Genomic DNA, 25,360 nt, shown 5'->3' with positions numbered 1-25,360 from the left:
CTGTTGGAGTGATGTTTTCCCCAGGAATATGGGTTTGCTAAGTATTTCAGCAGCAGTGCTCCAGTACTTTCATCGTACGTGTGATGTTAGTTTTCAGTAGGTTTGCACTCAGTTTAGCATAGCTAGGTATACAGGAGATAGCTTTTCATTTCAGAATGTAATTTCTCTCACTCACTCACACTCACACACACACACACACACACACACACACACACACACACACACAGAGAGAGAGAGAGAGAGAGAGAAATGAATTTTTATGTTAAGGCACGGCCCAGCCCAGCACACAAAATACCACAATACAGCTGCTGAATTAAACTTAAAGGGACACAATCCAGCCACTAAACTTACTTGGGTTAACTGTCACATTCACGTAACCTTCCCCGTGTGCATTATCCCCATCAACTATCACTTTGAATTCATACAAACCAATGGTGAGCTGGAAAGGAAATAGAAGAAGTTACACAACTTCAAGGCAGTGGCAATCTGTCAGGAGCTATTAAGAAGTCAGACTATCATCTTGCATCCTGAGAGCAGAGGCAACTATGCTCTGGTCCATACATGCAAAGCAGAGCGTTTCCAATCCAAGGCAACTGGACATCTTTCATCTAAACAATTCCATCATAAATTAAAAGGCTGATATTTCCCACCGTCACTGATGATATAAGGCTGTCAGCCAGGCTAGATTTTCTAGCAACACCTGATGGCCACCAGAACTGGCATTACAAAGCTCAGTTCAGGTCTCCTGGCCAAAACACAGGGCCTGTTTAAGAGGGGTTTACAACACACAGGAGGATCTCCTCCACTCAGCCTTAATGGATTTTGCCCATAGTGTGGCTCAGCCAAGGGTCCCTTCACCTTCCTAAACCCCCAAAAGTGACCCGCTTTCCCCCCAACCCCCTTGCATGTGTGTGTGGAGAAGAGAGGGTTGAATGCTGAGATTGTGTGCTGGACAGCAACTGTGGGGCTGAGGGAGGGACCCTGCATGCAGCCATGGCTAAAAGGCTGGTTTTCCTGATTGCAGTGTTGGGGCAGAATCGGTGGATCTCACTGGCATCCCCCAGTAAAAGCAGCGTTACATTTTCATGCGCTGTTGAAAATAATCCTCTTGTTAAAAATTCCCCACATCTCTGCAGAAAAGAATGATCCTTTCAATCTGCTATAAAACACCTTAAACCAAAGGCCAGGGAGCTAGTGGAGCTGGTGTCATTAACCACAACTGTGCAGCACTCCAAATCCTGGCAAGGTGGGGGGGCAAGGGGGCTTTAAAAATAATCTCATTACAGAGCAGCTGAGTGGGAAAAGCAATCAAGGCCTTCTCCTGAATTTTATTGTTAGCTGCCATTCTATGGCTTTCCAGCAGCATTGAGGCCCTTAATTCTATCCCTTTTTTCATCACAGGTTTGACTGCAAATAAAGCATTGAGCTAAAAGTCTTTCAGCCAAACTCTGGCAGCCTGCCTGTCATGCAATTTCCTATTTATTCTGAAAGAACATGCAAGTCCTTCGTGGCTGACAGGGTTCCGCATTCTCCGCTCGGGAGAAAGTCACCCTGCATGACACACAACAGGATGCTAAGTAATGAGAGCTTCACCTTAGATAACTTGAGGGTCTGCAAGTGTTTGCCTTCCATCTCTCCACTGTAGTCTTTTGGGTGAGTAATCAGCCCCCAGTCATAGTTGTAGCTGGTTCCTAAAGAAAGGAGAATTTCATGGGCCACACAATTAAAAGAGCATTAAAAAAAAAAAAAAAAACACACAGGTGCTCACATTCCCATCAATCCATGCTGGTGCACTAAAGGGAAGTGCTGGTCTGTACTTCAACACCACACTCATTCTGGGAGCTAACAATACACTTACACCTTTTTAAGGGGTAAAGGAGGTTTAGAATGATCATAACTCCAGAATACTAGGAAAGGAGAGAGACTTATTGCGCTCAAATCCTGTAGGCCCCTGAATATTTGACTCTTGGCATCATACACAAAAAACATTTTCCATTTCACATCACACCAAGTCCCTCTCTCTTTCTGCTTCCAGGTTCCCTGCTGCCATTGTGTGTATGGCTACAAATGAGCACATCACAAGCAACCTCTGAAGAATCTGCATTTCTTAAGTCCAACATACAACTGAATGATGCTCCAGCTTTTTTGTTTCTCAGTTTCCCTCTTCTCAGTGTAGCTATCCCTAAAAGCCAGAGCCTTGTCCAGCAAGTCAGAAGTCAGTTGCTACAAGCTGGTACAATTCCTAATGCACATATCATCAACTGGCACTGAAGACCCACTGACTCCTCATGGGAAACAAATTACAATCGCTCCCAAACCTGATCTCATTGGGGACTACACACTGGTAGTGTCTATATTTCTGCCCCTTGCTATTATAGGAGGCAGCAAGGTCTAATAGTTAAGACAGAGGAGTGGAGTTAGGTCTTCTGATTTGTTTCCTAAACCATGGTGAAATCACATTATTTCTGTGCCTCAGCTAACTCCCCTGTAAAATGGAGATAAAACCTATCCACCTGTAGATAGTACTTTGACACTCTCAGCTGAAACACACTATGTATGTGCAAAGCATTATTATTAGTAGGACAAAGGTTGTTTGTACTTCAGGCGGGGGAAATAAACAAGAACTGCTGAGTTCAAGAAGCAAATCTCTTATCTGTGTGCAAACACTGTAATGCAATGTCACAGTAGATTTCTGTAAAAGTGATGTCATCAGAGATTTAGGATTTCAGTTTGATGGCAAAAGACTTCTCAGGAAAGCAAGAGTCTATTTCTGTGCAAATTTCCCATCCCAATGAACAACAAAATGCTCTCTGGATTAACTATTTTCCAAAGTTTTCTGTAATATGTTAGCAGTCAGCTAGGGAAGGGCCTACAGTCTGGCAGCCCAGGAGAGCAAAAACTCAGTCCAGACATGTACAATTTTTTCACTGCCCACGGGGTAAATTGCTAACCTGCATTAAAAATTTCTGATCAGTACATCAGACCTTAAGCTGAAAATGAGATGTGGCCTTTTGCCTTTACTTCCTTTTATATGACAAACCCTGTTACTTCGCTGAATTACTCCTACGGCTCAGCTCAGCTATTTGTTCCTCCTTGTGCCTAAGTCTGCATGGTAACAACAAGAGAAAATTGTGACAGCCATATTTGTGTCAGTCAGCAAAAGTTGACAACCACGTTGTCCTTGGAGGGGGCAAAATATTAATCTAAAACCAGGTTTTCCTAGCCTGCTCAGCAGTTCTTTAAAACAATGGCCTTCTCTCAGAGGTTGTTACACACTCATGAGCAAGAAGAATATCCTCATTCTTGCTGAGCAAAAACAAATCTCAGCAGAACTTACTGCATTCAGCGCCTCATTTCTGACCCAAACCATACTGCCATGTGAACTGGAGAGGACGACGACTTTAAACGGGAGAGATTTTCCTTAGTTAACAAGGCACTTATCTCTCGTTTGTCACTTCATCAACCCACGCATTTAGAACTCCCAATGAAGTCTTACCTGCTGGTGGTTCGGGAAGGACAAATGCATTTAACTGAACTTCATTCTTTGGCAGGGTTACTTGGACATTGTTTCCTGCAGAAACTACCAGCTCCTTCATCACTGAGAGGGAGGGAGAATTACAGCATTAAAAGGAACAGGGAGAAAATTACATACATAAAGAGAGCTTTGGCTTCAGAGCTTGTGGAATACAAGCCAGTTACAAAATGGCTGTATTTTGCAAACATCCCATCACTCAGTGTAGTTGCCGTTTCAGGTTTCAGTCTCGTACAGAATGCAAAAACACTAATGGCACTTCACAATTTTGAAGGAAGCCTAGAATTATTCAGTTACCTCCCTCTCTTTGGAGACGCTGTGTAACTTCTGCTGCTTTTCTGAAGAGCTGAAATGTGACCCTCCTTGCCCTGTACAGAGGCCTCTATTCAACCAGGTCCAGAAGGGCTCAACAGATGGGTTCTTTCCTGAAAACCTAGCTGGTCTTGTATGGAAGGGGGAAGACAAGAGCTGCTATTTACTAAACTGCAGTTTTAGATCTTTAAAAATACATGATGAATTCCAAGTATTTTTTTCAGCTGAGAATAAGAGCTTCTTGAAGGCTAACAGATTTTCTAAGATAACCTGCACCTTCCACATTCATGCTGTTCTAACCCTAAAGATAAGGTTGTTCCACTTACTTTGATTTTCCCTCTCATCTTCCTAATCAGGATGAAAAGCTCAGTAGCATTTTTTAACCCACTGCTTTCCAGTGCTGACTCAAAAAAGAGGACTAATTTTGTTCTTAAAGGTGACTTGATAAAGGTAGGGGAAAATGTGATTTGTGGCCTTTTTGTGTCTTTGTACATAGCAAAGACCTGAAAGTTGATTGCTCTTCTCAGAGTACTTTCTGCTCTCCTCAATTGTTTTTTTTTTATCCTTATGGGGAGAAGAAAAAAGATTAAGAAAAAGGAAGTCTGTTCTTCTCTGGTTTTTCCTGAGACCTTATTGGAGATCTTGCAGATGTATACTGGGAGCTACTTTAAAAAGGTAGGGAGGTTGAATATTTAAACTTCCATTTGTTTATTAGTTAAATAGTTAACCAAAGAAACCCAGAACCAAAGAACTCTAATCTAAAAGAGCGATTAAAACTTTCTTCCCCTCTCAATTATTCAACCTCTTGTGATGTCATAATTCCACTAGTCCTCTAGTCACACAGAGTGTCCCCCCACGGTAAAAGGAGATCTCGATTTCTAATAGAAAAAAAAAAGTAGACAAAACCTTCAACCCTTTTTTGAAAAGAACCTTTCAGGTCTCCTTTATACTTCATAAAGGAGCAGAGAGACACTAGCCAAATGTTTGCCTACAAAGGTCACTTTTAAGGCATTTAATAATATATAAATTCCAACTCTAGTGGAGGAAGGAATTTATTTAAAAAAAAAAGGACTACCAAACTGGTTAGTTCAGATAGCTGACTGATTTTCTGCCCATTGTGTCCAAGAACACAGAAGTTCCTTTCCACTGTGCCATCTGTTCCATTTTCCAGAGGCAAAGTACACCCAACATTTACAAGAATTCAGCTTCGGGTCTTTCAAAGAACTGAATTTAGTGAATTTTGGTACACTGCAGCTAGACATACCAGGTGAGCAACACACAGAGCCCTCTGCATATGCACAGATCCTCACAGAAGAAGCTAGTGGGTCAGGTTTGGTATATCATAGTGTTGTCTGTAGTTCTTTTGTTATTTTACACATTTTGTAATGATCACTGTTAGGAACACCTGTGTGACTGGAAACATGACACTTCGCTGCAGTGAGCCAAGTGTGCTGCTTCTGTGTGGCTGAACTATTCATTGACATTTCAGGGGGGAAAAGTCATACCCCATTAATGGGCAACCACCTTACAAAATAAAATCAGTGATCCACTCAGCTTGATGGACAGCAGTGTGCTGTAGATAGTTGCTGAAACAAAGCTTCACATCACTATATCTCGTATCAGATCTCTATTCCCATTATAGTGACCGGAGAGAATACCACTCCTTCTGAGCTGTACTTGGAGAACAGATTCAGTAGACATATAGAGATTTGCAAGTCCAAATATAGGATTCCATCCCATCGCCCCAGGGTCTCTGCCAGCGGGCCCGATGGGGTGTTCAGACACTGTCATGGGCCTGCACCAGGAGCCCTCAGGCTGGCTTATGGGGCCCATCCCAGCCCCCATGCCAGGACCCCCAGGATGGGCTAAAGGCCCCAACCGACATACGTTTTGGAAGAGGCCTCCTTATGTTCTCCTGAAGAAACTGTATTCAGGTACCATTCATGGTGGTGGCTTTACAGTACTTCAATGTCTCATCAATCTCTTACTGGGATATTCTGTTTTGGGAAGGTGCTGGGGACTGATCACTCTCACCTGGCCTCGGTGCAGGGGTGCTTGGTGATGGGGCAGGGATAGCCTGGACTGTGGTAACACTGTCATTGGTGGGGACACCGGTGGGCACAGCGGTAACGGTCTGCATCTTCATCACGTTTTCCCCCTGCAGAGCGCTGACCGTAGGGAGAATCTCTTCTAAGGAGAGAGACTGGATAGAAGTGTAGTTTGACCACTTCGGTTCCTCAGCCGTGCTAGCAGCCGTCAAGCCCAATGCCATGGGGCTGGAGAACGTAGCCAACACTGAGAGTTCTGATGGGGAGGTCCCAGCATGAACCTAGAAAGGAGAGAGGGCCTCGATCTGGAATTGGATGCTGATTTAGTTCTTACCTCAAACTGACACAGTCAAGACCCAAAATTCCCCTCATACCTGCACAGCATCACATCCCTCCAGGATATTCACACTTCCCTCCTAAAATTAGGGAGGAACGAAGCCCCTCAGACCTATTCTCCTATTGATAGGAAGCTTTGCAGCTCCCTGTCCTTTCTCTCAACATTGCCACTGTCTGTCTTTGCCCACCTTACACTTCCCTCTTCCATACTATTTCTCGGGGCTCTCTCTCCCAACCACTGGGTTGTTTCCAGCTCAGCTGCACACAGGTTAGTTCACTTAGGTTTAAATACATCAGCTATTTTGGCATATCAGGTGCTATGGCAGGCTCCATAGAAGATGCTGGGGTGTATGCAAGACCTGAATGAGCAGAGCTACGAGAGAGTGAGCCAAAAACATGAAAGCAGGGAACCCCTTCTGGTAATTTGTCAGTCACACATTCCTATTTCTGAAGCTGTGATGTGGTGGATGACTGAAAATGTGAGGTTCTGAACGTAAGAATTGGTGTGTTGCCATAGCCATGTTGATCAGCAATGCTGTACTTTGATACTTCTCTTGACTGGCTGTTAAATTCAATGCTGTATTTTAACACTGGCAAATATTTCTGCAGCAAGGCAGGAACGGAGACTTGGTACCTGGAGAATGTCACTAACAAACTGAGAAACACCCATTTCTCTTTCTTACAGAAGGGCTGATTAACAGGGTGGACTGCAATTCACCCCAAAATGCTCTCCCCTCCCCTTCCAAACTGCAGCACACACGCACTAACCCCACTTATTAACACTGCCTAGACATTAGCAAATGACACTGCAGCTTTGACAGCATCACATCGTCACATCCATATGTGAGAGCAAGAGGGTGGAATTAATGAGTTGCAACAAAATTTTTACTAAAACAACCACTTCTCGATCTTTTCGCCAGTGTTTAGGAGCAATAGGAATTGGTCTGCCTTGCCACCCCTCCAGTGGTAGTTAGCTATGCATATTATGCATATTATTATTATGCATATTATTTCCCTCCAGTGGTAGTTAGCAAGAGGGAAATAATATGCAGAGTGTAATTTCTGCTTCTCCTCCTTTAGAATTCAGTTAAGTGCCAGTTTGACCTCACACATTCATTCCAAACAGAGATGTTTGATGCTGTCAGGTGCTACCCATTCTGCATGCAGTAATGATCAAGTATTCTATTACAGCCCATCTGTAAACCATACAAATGCTCCTTAAACATGTGAGTGTTAGATGCAATACATTTGACTACGAAAGCAACAGGCCATGTACACTGGACCAAATTTATCGGAGGTGAAATTCCATTGGTTTCAATAGTGTTATACACAGAAAACAAAACTGGCCCATCACCCATCCCAGTTTGGAAAGCTCACTGCTTTTGATTTTCCTACAAAGGCAGCTGAAGTTCTGAATGCAGAGTCCTTACATGTTCCACTACCAGGAAGTACAGTCTATCCTTGGCCTGTTCTTAGGTCAAGAATGCAAGAAGTACAGCTGTTCAGTTTGACACTTATTTTGACAGTAAAAGAAGAATGGTTCAATAGTTAGGGCACTAGCCTGGGACTTGGGAGAGACAGGTTCAATTCCCTACTCCACCACAAACTTCCATGTGACCTTGGGCAAGTCAGAGTCTCTGAATGCCCACATTACCCATCTGTAAAACGAAGGTAATAGCACTTTCCTGCCGCACAGGTGGGGTAAAAGAGACAAGGTGGGTGAGGTAATCTTTTATTTGACCAACTTCTGTTGGTGAGAGAGAGAAGCTCTGCAATAAAAGACATTACCTCACCCACCTTGTCTCTCTAATATCCTGGGACTGACATGGTTACAACACTGCTATCACAGATGTGTTGTGAGAATAAATCCATTAGGGATTATGAGGTGCTCAGATACCATGATGAGGGGGCCCTATAAGTATCTAAGATGGTCAAGTAGAAATATGTATGCTCATGAAAGGGAAGTGTCTAGGAGAGCTTGAAGAAATCTATGAAAATAAAAAAAAAAATTCTTCATTTCTTTGGGAAGCAGCAGAGTTTCCTGGTTAGTGCAGGGGACCAGGAGTCAAGATTCCTAGATTCTATTCCTGGCTCTGCCACTGACTTGCTGTGCAAGTCACTTAAGCACTCTGACTCAGTTTAGCCATGTATGTAAAATGGGTACGATGGTGACCTATCTTACAGGTTACTGGGAGGCTTTAATGAATGCCATTAATAGATGTTCTGAGAATTTCTGATGGAAGGAACGGTAACTGCAAATATCATTGTTATTTTAAACTTTTTAAAAAGAAAAGAGCTTAATATACCTGGAAATAACATCATGGACAGAACCAGCTAACTAGTTGCACATATAGTGGGACTACAAACTGAAACTAGAAGTCTAGCCAGTAGGTGTGAGATTTAGCTGATATTCCAGTCTAGATTATCTAGGACACCACCAGCAGATCATATGTACAGTCTGAAGTAAGAAATGGGGTGATGTAGCATCATTTTACATTCGTTTTGGAAAAGCACGTCAGAAAAGGGGCCTAACAACAATAGCTGCCACTGACTACAACACAGCTTTCTAGCCATCACTACACTTATTTGCTGCTGGAGTCACATCTCACAGTATAAGAGGATCGTCTCCGAGGAGAATAATGAAGGGTTCCTGAGCAATGATACCGTGAAGTGGGACCACGCCACACAAAGTATTTCCAACAGCCTAATAAACTATGAACAGGAGTGCTTCCCAATGATGGGGAACTCCTGGAAAATAATTTGATGGACAGTGCAATGATGCCACATCTTTAAGTTTAGTTTAAAATATTCTGAGCAGATCCAGGGTTTGGTTCAGGATGCAATGCTGCAGACTGAATGGGCAGGCAGGTTAGATCCACATTTCTTGCCTTGCTCAGTTAAGTTAAGTTTAAGGTCAGCTGTAGTGAAATCTCCCCAAAAGTCAGGTGCATGTGGAGTGGGAGAATGGGATTACTAAATCTCAATCTTTTATGAAATGCTAGATGAAGGAAAGGTTTCAAGCAGGACAGAAATACTGCAATACTGCAGGGGAGAGAGAAAACAAAGAGAAACTCATGAGTCACTCTTAAAGTAGCTTGGGGTTCTGGAAGATCAAATATTTGCAAATGCAAAATTAAACCACAATGTTGTTTCACACACAACTAAGGCGGCTCCGGAATTCTCAGTGGTGTCCTTTGGCTCCACTCCATGTCCTGCTCTGCAAGCTGCTGGCGGATATCAATCACAGCACTACTTAGCACAACAAGATTTGCATATCTGGAGTGGAATAGATTCTATTAATTTTCCAGAGCCAGAATGTAACTACAGGAGAAAGGAGCCCACTGCAATAATCCCAAATCCTTGAAGTATGGCAGGAGATATTCAAGCAATGTAGCTTCCTAATGTATGATTCACTCACTAACACCACTCCTATTAGGGACCCCACAATGCCTACGATCAGACCTTTTACACATATAACAAAGAACACCTAGTGGTCTGTTTCTGCTTAGATCAGACATCTGAAATTACTGTTCTTATTTCCTATATTTTTGGAATAGAAGACCAAATGATTCTCATTTATCTAATGCTAATGCAAACGCTTATGAACTTCAGAGTATGAAAGAATGAGTCTTAAAACAAAAATAAAAATTAAGACTTCAGATCAGTTACAGAATACGATTATTTAAAGGTGATCTGAAGATACATGACAAACTAGTATAGATCTGTACAGTAATGTGTTGAATTGCTCCAGAATTCAACACTTCTCTAATAGAAAGCTACTTATTTTGTTTTGTGGTTCCACCAGATATATTATGGGTAACTGACTCCAACTCCCCTGCACTCTCATGCCTTTTACTGGTTACATCACACCCACCAGACATCTCTCTTTCTTACCTGTCACTTTCGTGGTGTGTATTATATGGGATAGGAAGCAGTCTGTCTGTCATCTTTTTTCCAAAAACCAAAGGGTTAATGAAATGAAACCAAACCCTGCCCCAAATCAGAGTTAAACTATGGCCCCATCTCTTTGAAAGAGGCTGAAAGCACATTTCTAACGGTGTCTACTAAGTGTTTTTAATATGAAGCCTGTGTCATAAATGGCAACCAGAAGGATGCTCAACTGATACAAAAAGTTTAGATTAACATTAGCAACAGACAGTCCATTCATGCCCCCAAATACATTTACCCATAAACAGCCACTATCAGCTGGATCACTCAGTCCACTTACATTATTTCTCTCAGGAGAGGCTGGGCTTTTGTCTTTCTGCTCTCTTGAGTTCTCTCCATTTTGCAGTGAACTTTTCTCTAGACTTGCATTGTTATTGGGAACATACTTCTCCAATGAAGGCCTAGATTCTGGGTCATCCTTTGGACCCATTTTACTCAAGCTGGCCCTAGGTTTGCTGTCCAAGGTCCTGGCTGGCTGATTTGCAGCATTCTCCCTGTTGGGGATCTCTGCTGCATCCCTTTTCAGCAAGTCCCTCCTGTCATTTGCCAAGTGTTGTTTTTGTATCAGCAGCTCCTGGAAGGATCTTCGCAGTCTCTTTTTGGCTTGGACTGGCGTACTCCAATCCAACAACTTGTGAAGCAGGGTCTTCACCTCGCTTTCAGATCGAGAGCTGAAGGAGTGCTCTGTAGTTTTTGATTTCTTTAGAAACACCAAAATGGAGTCCGAGGAGTCGGTCCGGTTTGCCTGACACCTATAAGGCAGCACGCAGCTCACCTGGACACACATCTTTTCCAACAGCCAAAAGGCATCACAGGTGGGGCTCTGGCAGCAAGCAGCCTGACACGACTGGGCAGTGTGAAATCCTTGCAGAAGCTGTAGCTGGTGATCTCCCCAGGATCTCAAATGGCCACCAAACAGGATCTTCTCTGGCTGGCACACAGCTCTGTTCCAGCTTGCATCTGGGAAGGAGACAGAGTGGAAAAGAAAAGATCATTCAAAAGGCTGTAAAGTAGTTAACAGTTAATCCTTGGCACTGCCAAAGAGCATTTAGAGTACAGGAGTGGGGTCAGAGCAAGGAACTTCTCAGAAGACAGAACTCCTGGGTTCTAGAGCCTTCTCTACTGATTGCACGGGACCATAGGCAAGTCACTTCATCGCTCTGTGCCTCAGTTTCCCTCTCTAAATCAAAACCACCACTTACCCAACTCATAGGATCATCATGAGGTTAAATGTGGTTAGGTTGTCACTCTCTGGAAGGCATCATAGAAGGGTGAAGTATTACTAGGCAGTGCACCTAGTTTCTAATAGGGGATGGAGTTGCCTCAGTGCTCAGTTTTTGAGGTGGTAAGTCCATCTCTCTACACTGAGGCCCCTTTCGGATAGAAAAACTCCACAACACATAGATGCAAATGTTATCTGTAGCCAAAGGTGTTACAGAATCAAACTTTCCACCACCAGCTATGGACTGCATCAACAGAACAGCAAAACCAGCAGACTGAGCGAATCTGAGTACATCACTTTTGACAGCTCAAGTATAAAAACAGCTTCTATTATTTTAAGGATCCCTGGGATTTTAACTCCTCCACTTCCCCTTGATTTTCTAAAGGACCATTTTACTCAGAAAGTCAGAAATCAAAATAGGATTTTATAAATTGTCACATCAGGCAGCATGGTGGCAAACCAAGCTGGGGGGATACACTGGCCAGGCCATCGCTCCATGGAGACACGGCCACATTCCCGAGACACTGAACTTCAGCCACAGTAACTACACGGAGTTCTGAGACTTCAGCATAGCATGGGGTAGAAAGAATTGAAATGACCTTTCATTCTTAACCTAGCTGATATCTGTTTTGAGTGATAATGTGGACAGCTGAGTTATGAGAAGCTGTGCTGTCTACTGGTTAGACCAAAGTCAGGAATCCTGGGTTCCATTCCTGGATCTGCCGTAACCTTGCTGTATAAACTTGATTCACTGCTCAATCTCTGTGCCTCAATATATGCTTCTGCAAAACAGCATGTGTTTACCAAGGTCACAGGTATATTAAGGCTACCATAATGTTTGTAAAAAACCACATAAGTAATAACATTAATATTCCTTTCTGCTTTTTGAAATGAAGATGTATGCAATCATGTCCCTCGCTACTGAAGTGGGTGACCTAATACAAACTGATTCAGTTCTGGTGACAGCACTGTAAACACTTTAAACACACTGGCACTTCTGAAACCAGACCTGCCTGCATCCTTGCATATGGTTGCTCACTGTATAAGGGCTCTGAAGCCCAAGTCAATGCAGAGTTGCTTTCCTGCTGCTTTACACGAAGAATGTTTAGGTTGGCTGATGCTACAGAATATCTCATTACCCAAGGCTCAGTGCTGCAGTCGATCTTGTACTGAAGAGACTAAATATTCTAAGATTAGGTTATCTGCTGCGTAATGCACCTTGGGCCATTGAGTTCTTTTCCCATTGTCAGTACCATTGAATCCATTTGACAAGTACTCTAGGTGCAAAATATTCAGTCCATCCACTATACCACCTCAAGCTGTGATGACATCACCAACCATAAGTAACACAAGGAGACACTTGCTAAGTTTTTTAAATCAAAATAAGCTTCACTATGTAGCTTCATTTAAAAAAAAGAGAAGAAAAAGTTACAGCTACCATGAGAAACAGGTTTAGCTTAACATACTGTATAAAAGTTTATTCAGGAGAGGTCATGTGCTTTAGTAGACTCAGAATGGGACTGGAAGCCAGATTCTCAAAGTCCTAATCCTGGCCCTGCCATGACTCTGTGGCCTGAGGGAAATCACTTCATTTATCTATGGCTCAGTTTCCCTGCCCGGGAGCTATTATTTGCAGAAACGTTGCAAAGATTTATGCTTTCACAGAAGCAAAGTTGCTTTTTAATTTAGAAAGCAAAGATTTATTCTGATGAAAAGGCAGAGAAGACACCTTGTACAGCGTTGCGGATTAATTCTCCATTAGAAAAGGCCAAGAGGGTGAGAAAATTGCCTTTTAGGAGATGTGATAAAACAGGCAGTTATGATTTTATTTGGATGAAGTTTCTGGATGAACACTGGGAGCAGATGCCTTTGTGGTAAATGTTTCCCAGGCCGCCTCCCCCTCCTTTCATGTCTTCTCTCTCCCCCATACACAAGGTAGTTTGGCATTCAGATTGCCTTGTGCTAGGATGCGCATTCTCCTGTGATAAGTGGTTGCCACTTTACTTAAGTACTTTTATGTGAAATTTCAATTCAATAAAACCACAGTAATCCCAACTACAAAGTCATGTGAAACAATCACTGTTCCTCATGGGCAAGCTCAGGTTCCACTGTATAAACAAAATCCCTTGGTAATCCAAGAAGGATGTGGTATGATTGTGTATCAATTGTTATCAGAGGATGGTCGCATTTTCTTGGGGGAGCAGAGGGAAGGGGAAATGATGATTGAGTCAGCAGCTTGAAGGCTGCACTTCTTCATGCAGAACAATGATTAAAACTGAAGATTGAAATATTATGGTAGGATACAAACATAATATACCTAGCCTGTTTAGAAGGCACTTTGTTATGGAATAGTCTTTTAGATTTAAACCAGCAGGCTCTGCAGTCTACAAGTACTGAGAAATTTATGCATGGACCCCCATATGCCAGCGCTTCACTTATGTTTGAGGATCATACACAGTTTGCGGCCAAGGGGAAAGGATCAATACTTTCAGAAAGCCACCAGCAGCTGAAAAGGTTTAGAGGTGGCATTGCTTGCTGGTAATGTGTATGGATTTCTATGCTTTGAGAGCAAAGTGATGAAAACTCACTTCTACATAGCTGGTGAGAAAATGGTGGGGAAAAAAGAAGAAAACAAATACAACTTATTCTCCATGTACAAGCAATTTCTAACCCCCTTCCTCCTGAAGACATATTTTGTCAGGCTAGCATTACTTGAAAACAACTGGAAAAGCCACATGCTCCCTCAGGAGCAACCTCTAAGAGCTTTGTATCTAGGCTTTTCTGGTGAAGTATGAATATTTTTCTGTAGAGCCCAGAGCTTTGTTTACAATGATACAGGATGTCCGTCCTCCCCCAACATTCCTCTTCAACACCAGATTGCATTTTCCAATGTTCAAAGATCACCCTGCCCCCGCTTAAGATCTGATGTCATTTCTGTAGTTTCAGGAGTTTAATAATGCAGGTTAAAAGGAACAGATGACATATGGCTCATATGTAACTGATCAAATATTCTCTCGTCACTCCATTGTGATCAGAAGGTCTGTTTGCCCCAGTACTCACCAGAGCATGAAGGCACCCCACATAGTAGTACACATTCTCCAGCAATGCCAGAAAGATGTGGATATTGAGTCCTCCATACCTCTAACAATGCATCCACACTAGTGATAACTCTATGCCTCTGAAGCACTTAAAAAGTCTTTAGACTGGCAATATGACTATTACCCAAGTCTCTATCCATATATAGCAAATAATTTAAGGTTATGCATCTCTATTTACTGAAGTACAGACATAAATCTGTTTTATTTTGGTCAGTAGAAGAGCATGCCTTCAACCTGTGTGGGAAGGACCTTTGGGACAGAGTAAATGGTCAGTCAACATTCATTGCTGAACTAGATCTCTAATGTGGATTGGCATCACAGAGAGAGGGCCAGAAACTTGTAACTGTCTTGAAACACAAAGTGCTTCTCTCACTGAAGAGGAAATTCAGTTTCCTTCTAGTGTCCCATTTATACCATTTACATGATATAAGACTGTTAAAAATGGTAGAGGGGCTAGCTTTGTATGAAAAAGCACGTCAATGAGAACACCATAGTTAAGGCATGCAAAGGGAAAGCCGATAGCCAGCTGAACATATTTGAAGAGAATGGAGAGGAATTATTTAGGGTGATTCAAGGGAGTATAACAAACAGTAATGGGATGAAACTGAGAAAGGGAAAAATCAAGAACATCCAGAACTGTTCCCCACAAGGGAAGGGCTAGAACCCCTATTGGGACATTTAATACTAAAATGGGTGATCTACTAGAAAATGTAGGATAGGTAACAACCCCGCACTGGTCCCTCTCAAGCACTGGGGACTAGATGACCAATTCGGTACTGAAGATAACCAAGATTCTTTTTTGATACAAAAGAGTTGCAGCAAGTATCACAAAAAATAATCCATTTCAATCCATTTATCAAAGTCCTCACAAAATTTTGCTTGCTTTGTAACAATACTGAGCAAATTTAAAATACAAGTTGCTGCAGACCCACCAGCTTTTATCAATTCACACCTAAGCCATGTTGGAACATTTCCAACAATCTACAGTTGCAGGTGGATACTTTTACTTAGATGTTTATGGGGAGAACAGAAGAATTGTAAGCAGGACTTCAATGTCAGAAATCTGCATTTAGATGGTCAGATTTGGAAAAAATCCTATGCAAAGACTGACACCCCTCCTTGACTCAAAGTCATAAAATGAAGAACACCAGTACTTGGAATTGCTCAGATACGGGTGGTTTGAATCAGACAGTCATTTTAGCAAAGTCACCCATTGTGCTTTCCTGAATAAGAGGTGAGAGCCCCATGGAAGTTGATAAAAACCACTTTGGCTTTAACTAGGAAAACAAAAAAGCAAATTGGAGAAATGTCTGAAATTTGGAATTTTCACTTGTTTGGGAGACAAGGCCTCCCCCAGATTAATTTCCACTTCTCTACATCCTCCTGTTTGAACGACATATGGTTTAGGCTACAAGGGATCCATTTTAATGGGCTACACATTCCCTCTCCCTAACATATTGCTCCCTCCTGACCCAGAACAACATCAGTGGGTGCGCTCTTGTCCCAACTCTCTATTTGTAGCACCACGTCTATGTGGAGGGCCCTTGGGAACACTGATTCCTTCCCAAACTAGAAAGCACACGTCACCACAAGTAGCAACGTCAAACACTCCTCTTTTCAGGTAGGACAGGGAACCACCTTCTGAATGCTCCCCATTTCTATGGGAAACAGAAGATTTAGATTCAACCTTCGACCTCATGCTGACACTCAAATTAGCCTTAGGAACAAGTAGCTGTTAAGACCCATTGACTCTCTACGCCTCTATCACTCATCATCTGTGCCCAGACAGCTTCATCAGTTGGTGATCACAAACTAAAGCTTGCCCGCCAGCAATAGGTCTCTGAAGCTGCCCCGCTCTCCCTTTGCTCAATTTAAAACAAAAAATATTTATTTTGGTAGGGTGGAAAAATTAATATTATGCACCTGCCTGACACCTTGTCTCTCACATTCCAGTCTGAAGCTCTTTTTTTATGACTAATGTATAACTTAAAAGTTTTTTTAATGAAAATGACTTTTATCAGCTATGTTTTAATAAAGCCACCTGTTTACACCTTGAGGACTCTAGAATGTCTAAAGCAGCTTTAAAGGGCAATTATTAAAGTAGGCAGGATTTTCTTCTCCAGATGGAGTAGATTACTACCTTTCCTCGAGGCTACTCAGTGAGGGCACAGTCCATCCTGGTTTTCACCTCTGTTTCACATACAACGCTATTAGTTCACATTAGTTCAAGCTACACCCAAAAAAAGTCATGGAACTAACATGACGTTTGCCGTTATCACATAGTTCACCCTGCTTGTGTGTTCTACCCCCAGCCTGTGTCTGTCTAATTAGAGTGTAAGCTCCTCAGCGCAGGGACCACCTACTAATCTAGTTTGCACAGTGCCCAGCACAATGGGTCCTTTTCTTGGTTGCCCCTTAGACACTGCTGTAATAAACGTGATTAATAATAATTGTATTGAAGTCTTTAAAAACATTGTTTGTTAAAGAATCTAAACCACATATATTTCAGCACAATATTTTGCCCTCCCTCCCCCAAAAAAAACCTAAAAGAAAAACTGATGAATTCTAAAATGAGGGGGTTCTAGGTACTACACAATTTGTTGCCTTCTAGTAAGATGTCTTCCTATAGTACTTTTAAAAAATAAGCTATCAATATTTATATTTATAAATGGACACAATTTTATACCTAAAACTTAGATATAAACAATACATTCTGCAAAACTGGTTAGTAATATCTGCGTTACATTTAATTCAATGAAGACACAGCTTTCTTGAATGTTAACCTCTCTCAAACAGCAACCAGAAACCTAACTACTGAAGCACTGTGAACCACAAAGAGAAAGACTAGAAACCAAATATGAAAAGTATTTTCATTAATCTACTTGCAGTGAAAACTGTGAATGGTGAAAAGGTGGTATTGGTAATGTGCCAAAAAAAATCAACTTTCTGATTAAGAAAGTGTTGATTATTTGGGGGTTTTTTTTTTTAAAAAAAAAAACAACAAACAAAGCAAACAAATTTTGCAGAGAAGGAAATACAAGGACGATTTAAGAAATCTTAATAAATTATCATCATCTGTCACCTCTGGCTTTTATTAGGAGTTACCCACTAGGCAAAACTGGTTATTAGTCTTTCCCTTTATAAAGGGCAGATAAAAGCTATAGGTGTACATTATAATCACAAGTTACAACTAAAAAGTTTGGGAATGAATGGCTGTCAGACTTGTTTGAAAACAATTTATTTAATGGACCCATTTATAGGACTTTTGGATTAAATGAAGTGGCAGTAAATTGGAATATACAGGAAATAACTCAGAGGGCACCATGAAGTGTGATTCCAGCAGCTAGAGTCACTATAGTAAAGGTTATGTCAGCTTACCCATTATAAACATCTCATTTCAGAGTGTTCTGTGTCATAAAAAAATTGCCTTAGGCTGAGACCTGACTTCTGACATCTAAACCACTGGAGCAAAATTTTATTATCAAATTTTGGAGGGAAAAAAAAGTCAGTTTGACCACTTTTCAGTCAGAGCAGGGAAAAAAGCCTCAGTTTTCTAGTTTCAGGATTTATTTATTTATTTATTGCAGTTAGGTGACTAATTGTATAGGTGATTATTCCACAATGTAAACTTCTGTAGTCCTTTCAGGTGTTTTTAAAAAGCCAAGTTACTTCATACTTAAATCAGTTAAACACAGCTCGCACAACAAACTACCTTGCCTGTGGATTTCTTTTAGCCTGAAAAATTAGAGCACATGCATGGATCAGTGGATTAAAGGCTCCCTACACTCCGAGCTCCGCAGACTAAGACTAATGGCCAAAGGCACTGTTACAATCCCTCAGAGATAATGGGTCACTGGGAGATTTCCTTACAAACCAGGTCACTGTGCAAAGACTGACATCCCAAAAAAGTAGGTTCCCTGTCTCTCTGGCAAGGTCTTCTTAACTGCAGGGAAGTTTATAATGTCTCTTTTTTGTAATGGATGACAAATTCCTGACAAATGCTGGGGGTTTTCCCTAAAATATGAATGCAAGAGTGTGAGTTGTATGTTAACAGTCTAGTAATTCTGCATATTGTGTGTAGCTACTGCAGTGACGGACACTTTGGAAAAGAGAAACAGTCACACTGCGTTATTCTTAGCAATGTTTGTTATAGTTGTGACTTGGAAAATCAGGAGGGTTCCAGAGGGGTAGCCGTGTTAGTCTGTATACAGCAAAAACAACAAAAAATCAGGAGGCTACTACTCCATCCTTAACATCTCTTTAAATTTGCTTTCAAGGGAATGGTTAGAACATTTTTTCTCCTCTCCCCCATATAAAACTTTAATTTCCCTTCCTTCTCCACTACTAAGAAAATAAATTTCTACATTTGGCACAGGTTTTTTGGGTAGAAGGTGTGTGTTTTGAGGCAAGGGAGAAAGAGAGTTCAAGTTTCCATGCCTCAGTTTCCCTAGGTATTAAATGAAAATAATTCTCATCCAGCTTTGTAAAATGCTCTGTGATCCTTGCATGAGAAAGGCAAACAAACATGAAGTGTCATGTAGTTCTCTGTTCTAACTATAACATCTTGACGCCTTCTGCTGACCTAGGTCATGCTCAAAGCCGCAAGTACAGGGACACCTAAATTCCACACACTGGGCAGCCACCAAAGTTACTCAACTGTGGGAGAAGGGGATTATTTTTCCCTGCTAAAATTTGAAATTTACCACCTGTCCTGAACAACAGTTTAACTGAGAGAGCTAGTAACCCAGCCTTGCAAAAATCACCATGAAAATCTAGCAGCTATGCACAAAATCTCCTTGGCAACCCTTATGCCAATGATAAAATGAATTCTATTTTACTCAACTGTCCCAGGCAATCGGGTGCATGCAATTTTGCAAAGATGCTGCAACTCCGCAGTTATAATATCAATGATTGAAAGCATCTGGTCACAGTGACCTCACATTATCTAAACGGAATTATAGGTAAGCCATTTGCTTAAAATGAAAGTGAAGTTACATTCTGCTCTAAAGATACGTTAATGTTTCATTCAAACTTGATATGTTACTCCAGACAAATAGTATGTTCCCCCAAAATGGAAACTTTCATCTCCAAATGTAGGGAGGAACAAAGAGGCTGTTTTATTTCCAACTTATTTTTAATGCCTACCTGGCAGATGCAAATGGAAAATAAACGGGCAGCATGACTAGTGAAAGAAAACATCAGACAACAGAATTTGCTCTAAATCAGTGTTGGCAGCAACTCCTGGATCACACTCTACAGGGCCTCCCGTCCATTTAGAAGATAGAAACTTCCACTTCCTTTTTTTCTAACAAAGCAGAGTCCAATTGCTATTTTTGAATGAAACACTGAATAAATGCAGCAGACGGCTAAGCTGACAATAGTACCTTTTAAACCAGCACCATTGTTGTCACTCTTTATCAACATAAAGTCCCTTCTCAAAGAGGAAGCAGACAGGCTGCTTGCCTGGGGGAAACATATGACCTCATTCCACTTTGCAGTGCTTGGATTGTGAATCACACTGACAGGGCATCGTGCAAGACTAGCAGGGGAAATGACCCTGCTGCAACCTGAAGTGATTGTCAGGTTTTGCGGTGTGAGTGTCAAGAATTTTATTTTTTAAATGGGTGGGGGAAGAAGAGGGTGGTGACCAGATGGACATTAAAATCTGAAATTGACACTTCTCGGGTCTTGCAAGTTTATTGTGAGCACAAAGCAATTTGGGTCCTTTGATTTGTACTACAGAGATTAAAAACCAACACCAGTCCATCACTGTGACTATCAAGAGGAATTATGTCTGTTTTGAGATTATTTTTTTTATTTAACTGTGGAAAATACACTTGCTGTTGGAAGCTAAGCACAATCTCTAATTAAGCCAAAGAACTATTACGTGAATTGAAAGCAGGGCTTTCAATGTTCCTGAGAAAACATCTCCCCAGGAAAATCACCATACAAAAAATATTATGTTGCTCTAAGAACTCATGACTGAATCACAATAAATGTCTCCTAGATACACCAGTGCAATCACATCAGCATGGACGACCCCAGTGCACTGCATACAGAGCATTTCATTTCTCTTTTTAATTGGCTGGCACATGGAAGGTGCAGAAATACAAAACAGAGGTTAAAATTGCATGTGGTTAAGTTTTAATTATCAGAGTTCTATTAATATTACACCTGCATCATATTTGACCTGCCATCAGGATCAGGTTATCCAACACAGCTTCCCAAATACTGCACATGGATAATTAAAAAAACAATTTACTCAGCTCATGGTAAGACCTTGCATTTATGAATGAGTGCAATTTACATTACTCTGCACAGAACAATGGGCATATGGAAATATGCTGGGTTTTTAACTAGACAGTTCTCAAGATCTTTCATGGGACTCACAAAAGCCATGCAATACAAGCATTATGTCATGTTGTAAGAACGGGTTTCTAGAATCAAAGAAAATAGAGCTGGAAGCATAGACTCAGACTTTAAGGTCAGAAGGGACCATTGTGATCATCTAGTCTGACCTCCTGCACAACACAGGCCACAGAACCTCACCCACTCACTCCTGTAATAGACCCCTAACTATGACTGAGTTATCAAAGTCCTCAAGTAATGGTTTAAAGACTTCAAGGTACAGAGAACCCCGTGACCCGTGCCCCATACCCCAAGTGACCCGTGCCCCATGCTGCAGAGAAAAGTGAAAACCCCCCAGGGTCTCTGCCAATCTGTCCTGGGAGAAATTCTTTCCCGACCCCAAATATGGCAATCAGTTAAAACCTGAGCATGTGGGCAAGATTCACTAGCCAGACACCTGGAAAGAATTCTCTATAGTAACTCAGAATCCACTCCATCTAACATCCCATTACAGTCCATTGGGCATATTTACCCCTAGTAGTTAAAGATCAGTTAATTGCCAAATTGGGCTGTCCCATACCATCCCCTCCATAAAGTTATCAGGCTCAGTCATGAAACCAGCTAGTTTTTTTTGCCCCCACTGCTCCCCTTGGAAGGCTGTTCCAGAACGTCACTCCTCTGATGGTTAGAAACCTTTGTCTAATTTCAAATCTAAACTTCCTGGTGGCCAGTTTATTTCCATTAGTTCTTGTGTCCACACTGACACTGAACTTATAATTCCTCTCCCTCCCTGGTATTTATCCCTCTGACGTATTAGATCCTGTCTAGTCCAGTTTCAAGGGGCAAATGCAGCTGGGTGTCTCCCCCAAAAGGTCACCTGATTCTGTAAAATATAAAATGCATTATCCAACAAAATAAATTGTACAATTTTAAAAAGCTCTCTCACTAACCCTTTTTTTTTTTTCGTAGGAGCTCCTGGAAAGAAAAGGAGGTGCTAGTAATTTAAAGCAAGTTTTAAATGAAATTAGACTCACTACGTACAGTGCAAAGTATTCACAATACCGCAGTATGAAATGCAAATGTACCAGCATCTTTGAACAAGTTCTGATATCTCTACTGAAAACAGAATTTTAGGGTTTTTATGGTAACTACAGTAAAGACTTAGCAACTGAAGTGCACCTAAAAGATACAATATTGGGCTTGAAGGAGAGGGCTGATGGCCAGCTTTTACCATTCATTTCGAAAGACCTCAGTTATTTCTTCAGTCTCTTGCACATATTTTTAAACATACACAGAATTTAAATTGTGGCATAACAAGTTTTGGATCCTTACTGGAGTTTGATATTGACAGAGTTCTATGATTAATTTGTTGTATACTGTAAAGCCTCATTAGAGCATCACTCAGCAGGTGATGTAACATCATTGCCAAATTTGAGAAAGCAGAGGAAAGGATAGGAAATTTTGTTTCCATTACCCAGCTGTTTTCAGGCAAAAGGGTTCCTGGTAATGTTCTCTGGCCAGTTTCCCTATGCTGATTGCCATGCAAGATTGGGCAGCAGTAGAGGAATATTGGAACAAAGGAAGTGCCAGGCTGGATCAGACGTTGTGCATCTGCCCAGTATCTTATCTCTGACAGTGAAGCAGCTAGTGATGTCCAGAGAAAGAGGCAAGAAACCAAGCAGTTTTCCTCCTACCCCCCAGTAGTTGGAAGTTAATTTGTAGACTCAGCACAAGAGCTTAGAGCGGTCACTGTTACAGGATGAACTGTGCCCTTTTAGCCCCTCTCAAGTGCACCCCTTAGGTTCAAGGCTTGGGCTTCCTGCACCTCACTCTGATAGATCCATGAAGTCCAATCATTCTGGGCCTGGGTCTCTGGGCAACAGACCCCGTTTCCCAACTGTATTAATGCAATGGGCCCAACTGCATTTGGTACCTGTCAGCCCGTTCACTACAGGAACCTGTGACCAGTGAGTTGATTAGAATGATTGAAAACCAGTGCCTTTCACAACAAAGCATTATTTATTCCCTGCCCCAAAGGCACAAAGCTTGTAGAGTAAAGTGTAAAAACAATAAAAGGCCTATACACCTGAATCTTTCCTTGACAGATTTTGTAAGTTCTCTGGCTGGGAGAAAGACTGTTGTGCTCACAGCATGCTCTCGCTGTCTCTGTGGGTATGTCCTCATTGAAATTAACTTGTGATGGGCACCCACATTAGCCTAACCCGGATAAAATGTTCTCCCAGCACAGCCCTACTCCTGTTACTGTGTCCTCACAGTTTCTGCACTTGCCTGTGGTGCCTGAAGGCATGTTCCAGGGTTCTTGTGCTGAGGCTCCCTCGGACTCTTTCCACAGTCAACTGTGGAAATTGTGGGAGAACTTGTCTGACCTTTGGGGGGAATTGTGGAAGGGGCACTGGCGAACTACTAGCACTTGAATGAGTTAACCCACACGTTCAGTTAACCCACACATTCAGGTCCTGAGCAACAGTATCCCTTGCTACTCCAGTCCTTGGCTCCCCACAAAATACCAGATAATAGTTAACTCTTTTAGACTTTTTTTTTAGCCCATTGCCACCAAGCCTGTGACAGTATTTAGATAATCAACACATCAGATTTATCTTCTTAGACTGAAGTTCAGATTAGTGATTTAGAGCTTGTCTATATGGAAAAAGTTATGCCAGTTATACCAGTACAGCTATAGCAATAACTCCCTATGTGAACACTCATTTGGATAGGAGCGTGGGGTTTTTGGTTTAGCTTAAACCCTTTCCTAAATGCGTAAGCTAAACTGGGGGAAAAAAAAAAAAAAAAAAAAAAGCACTTTTGTTCCTTAGTAAGGGTGCCAGCAGGCAGAGTTATACCAGTATAACTGTTGATTTAAATTCACATCTTAGCTTATACTGGTATAACTGTCCCATGTAGACACCCTTATTTACTTCTTAAATGTTTCAATGCTGTACATGAAGCTCAGTTAGAGCAGTACAAAATCAACAGCTCTGGGTTTTGTTAAAAACAGGAAACTCCTAACAGGAAGACCAGTCCATAGGAACAAAGCAAGCTACCTGATAAAAGCCAACAAAATACATAGATATTAGAATTCTCAACTAAAAAGCAGGGAGTTAACACATTTTTCAGTTGTCTGATCATGAGATAAATAACACTTACAGCTCATTAGTTTGATATTTGCCAAGTGGTAAATTTGATTAAAGAAGACACAGTGAAATGAAGACAATGGCAGCCTGAAGGTACACCCACACAAGGAAAATAGGCTTTTTCTTACTATGTGATAACTAACAAACAGTAAGATCCTACTGAGACAAGACAGTTTGTAGTTTTTACACATTAGCAGGTGGAGGTCAACAAAAGAGGGGCCTATGATTGATCTGGACCTGACAACATGTATAAAAGCTGCCTTATTTTCACTGGGATTTTACCTCATGTTAATTAACGTGATAAGAACACACCTTATTCTTAGTGAAGGTAAAGCCTGAAACCTAACAAAATGCTTAGATCTGGAAATCCCAAAGATGAATCTTAAACACAAACCAAAAAACCCACCAAATGAAAAATCCTGCACAAGTAACTAACTTAGTTTTCATTTGTAAGGGTTTTGGGGGGCTGAAGACTAAACAGGAAATAAGAACAAAAGCCTTTTAACCACAGCTGGAAAGAAACTGGAACAAACTATTAAACAATCAATTTGTAAACACCTAAAGGACAATAGGGTTATAAGGAATAACCAGCATGGTTTTACCAGGACAAGTAATGTCAAACCAACCTAATTTTCTTCTTTGATAGTGTTATTGGCCTAGTTGATGGGGGTAAGCTGTAGATATATCTTGATTTCAGGAAGGCTTTTGACACAATCCCACATGACATTTTCATAGGCAGAATAGTGAAATGTGGTCTAGATAAATACTATAAGATTGGTGCACAACTGATTTAAATACCATGCTCAAAGAGTAATTATCAATGGTTTATTATCAAACAGAGGGCGTACCTCATAGGGTCCCCCAGGGATCAGTCCTAGGTCAGATGCTGTTCAATATTTTCATTAATGACTTGGATAATGGAGTGGAGAGTATGCCTATAAAATTTACAGATGACACCAAGCTGGGAGGGGCTGCAAGTACTTTGGAGGACAAGATTAGAATTCAAAATGGCCTTGACAAATTAGAAACTGGTTTGAAATCAACAAAATGAATTTCAATAAAGATAAAGTGCAAAGTACTTCACTTGGGAATGAAAAACATCAAATGCACAATTACAAAATAGGAGTAACTGGCTAAGTGGTAGTACTATAGAAAAGGTCCTGGGGGATATAGTGGTTCACAAACTGAACATGAGTCAATAATGTGATGCAGTTGCAAAAAAGCTAATATTCTGGGGTGTATTAACAGTAGTGATGTAGGTAAGACAAGGGAGGTAACTGTCCTGCTCCACTTGGCACCTGACGAGACCTCAGCTGGAGTACTGTGTCCAGTTCTGGGTGCCAGACTTTAGGAAAGATGTGAAC

The 25,360-nt window shown here is 41.4% G+C and overlaps 1 protein-coding gene across 1 annotated transcript in view; it reads right to left on the bottom strand.

The window, feature by feature from the left end:
- KIAA0319L (KIAA0319 like) overlaps positions 1–25,360 on the bottom strand; it is a 49,139-nt gene that overhangs the window by 19,415 nt on the left and 4,364 nt on the right. Inside the window, exons 3-7 of the mRNA XM_067533923.1 lie at positions 10,457–11,136; positions 5,879–6,173; positions 3,497–3,598; positions 1,594–1,691; positions 352–439 (exon numbers count right to left, since the gene is read on the bottom strand). Coding sequence (XP_067390024.1) covers positions 352–439; positions 1,594–1,691; positions 3,497–3,598; positions 5,879–6,173; positions 10,457–11,136 — 1,263 coding nt within the window. The remainder of the gene's footprint in view (positions 1–351; positions 440–1,593; positions 1,692–3,496; positions 3,599–5,878; positions 6,174–10,456; positions 11,137–25,360) is intronic.

Source organism: Emydura macquarii, unplaced genomic scaffold, assembly GCF_026122565.2.
Source record: "Emydura macquarii macquarii isolate MOO-44397 ecotype Brisbane River unplaced genomic scaffold, CSIRO-AGI_Emac_v2 contig_3348, whole genome shotgun sequence".
Lineage (NCBI taxonomy): Eukaryota > Metazoa > Chordata > Testudines > Chelidae > Emydura > Emydura macquarii.
The sequence above is the reverse complement of the archived record's forward strand: the minus strand, read 5'-3'. Positions and strand labels throughout refer to the sequence as shown.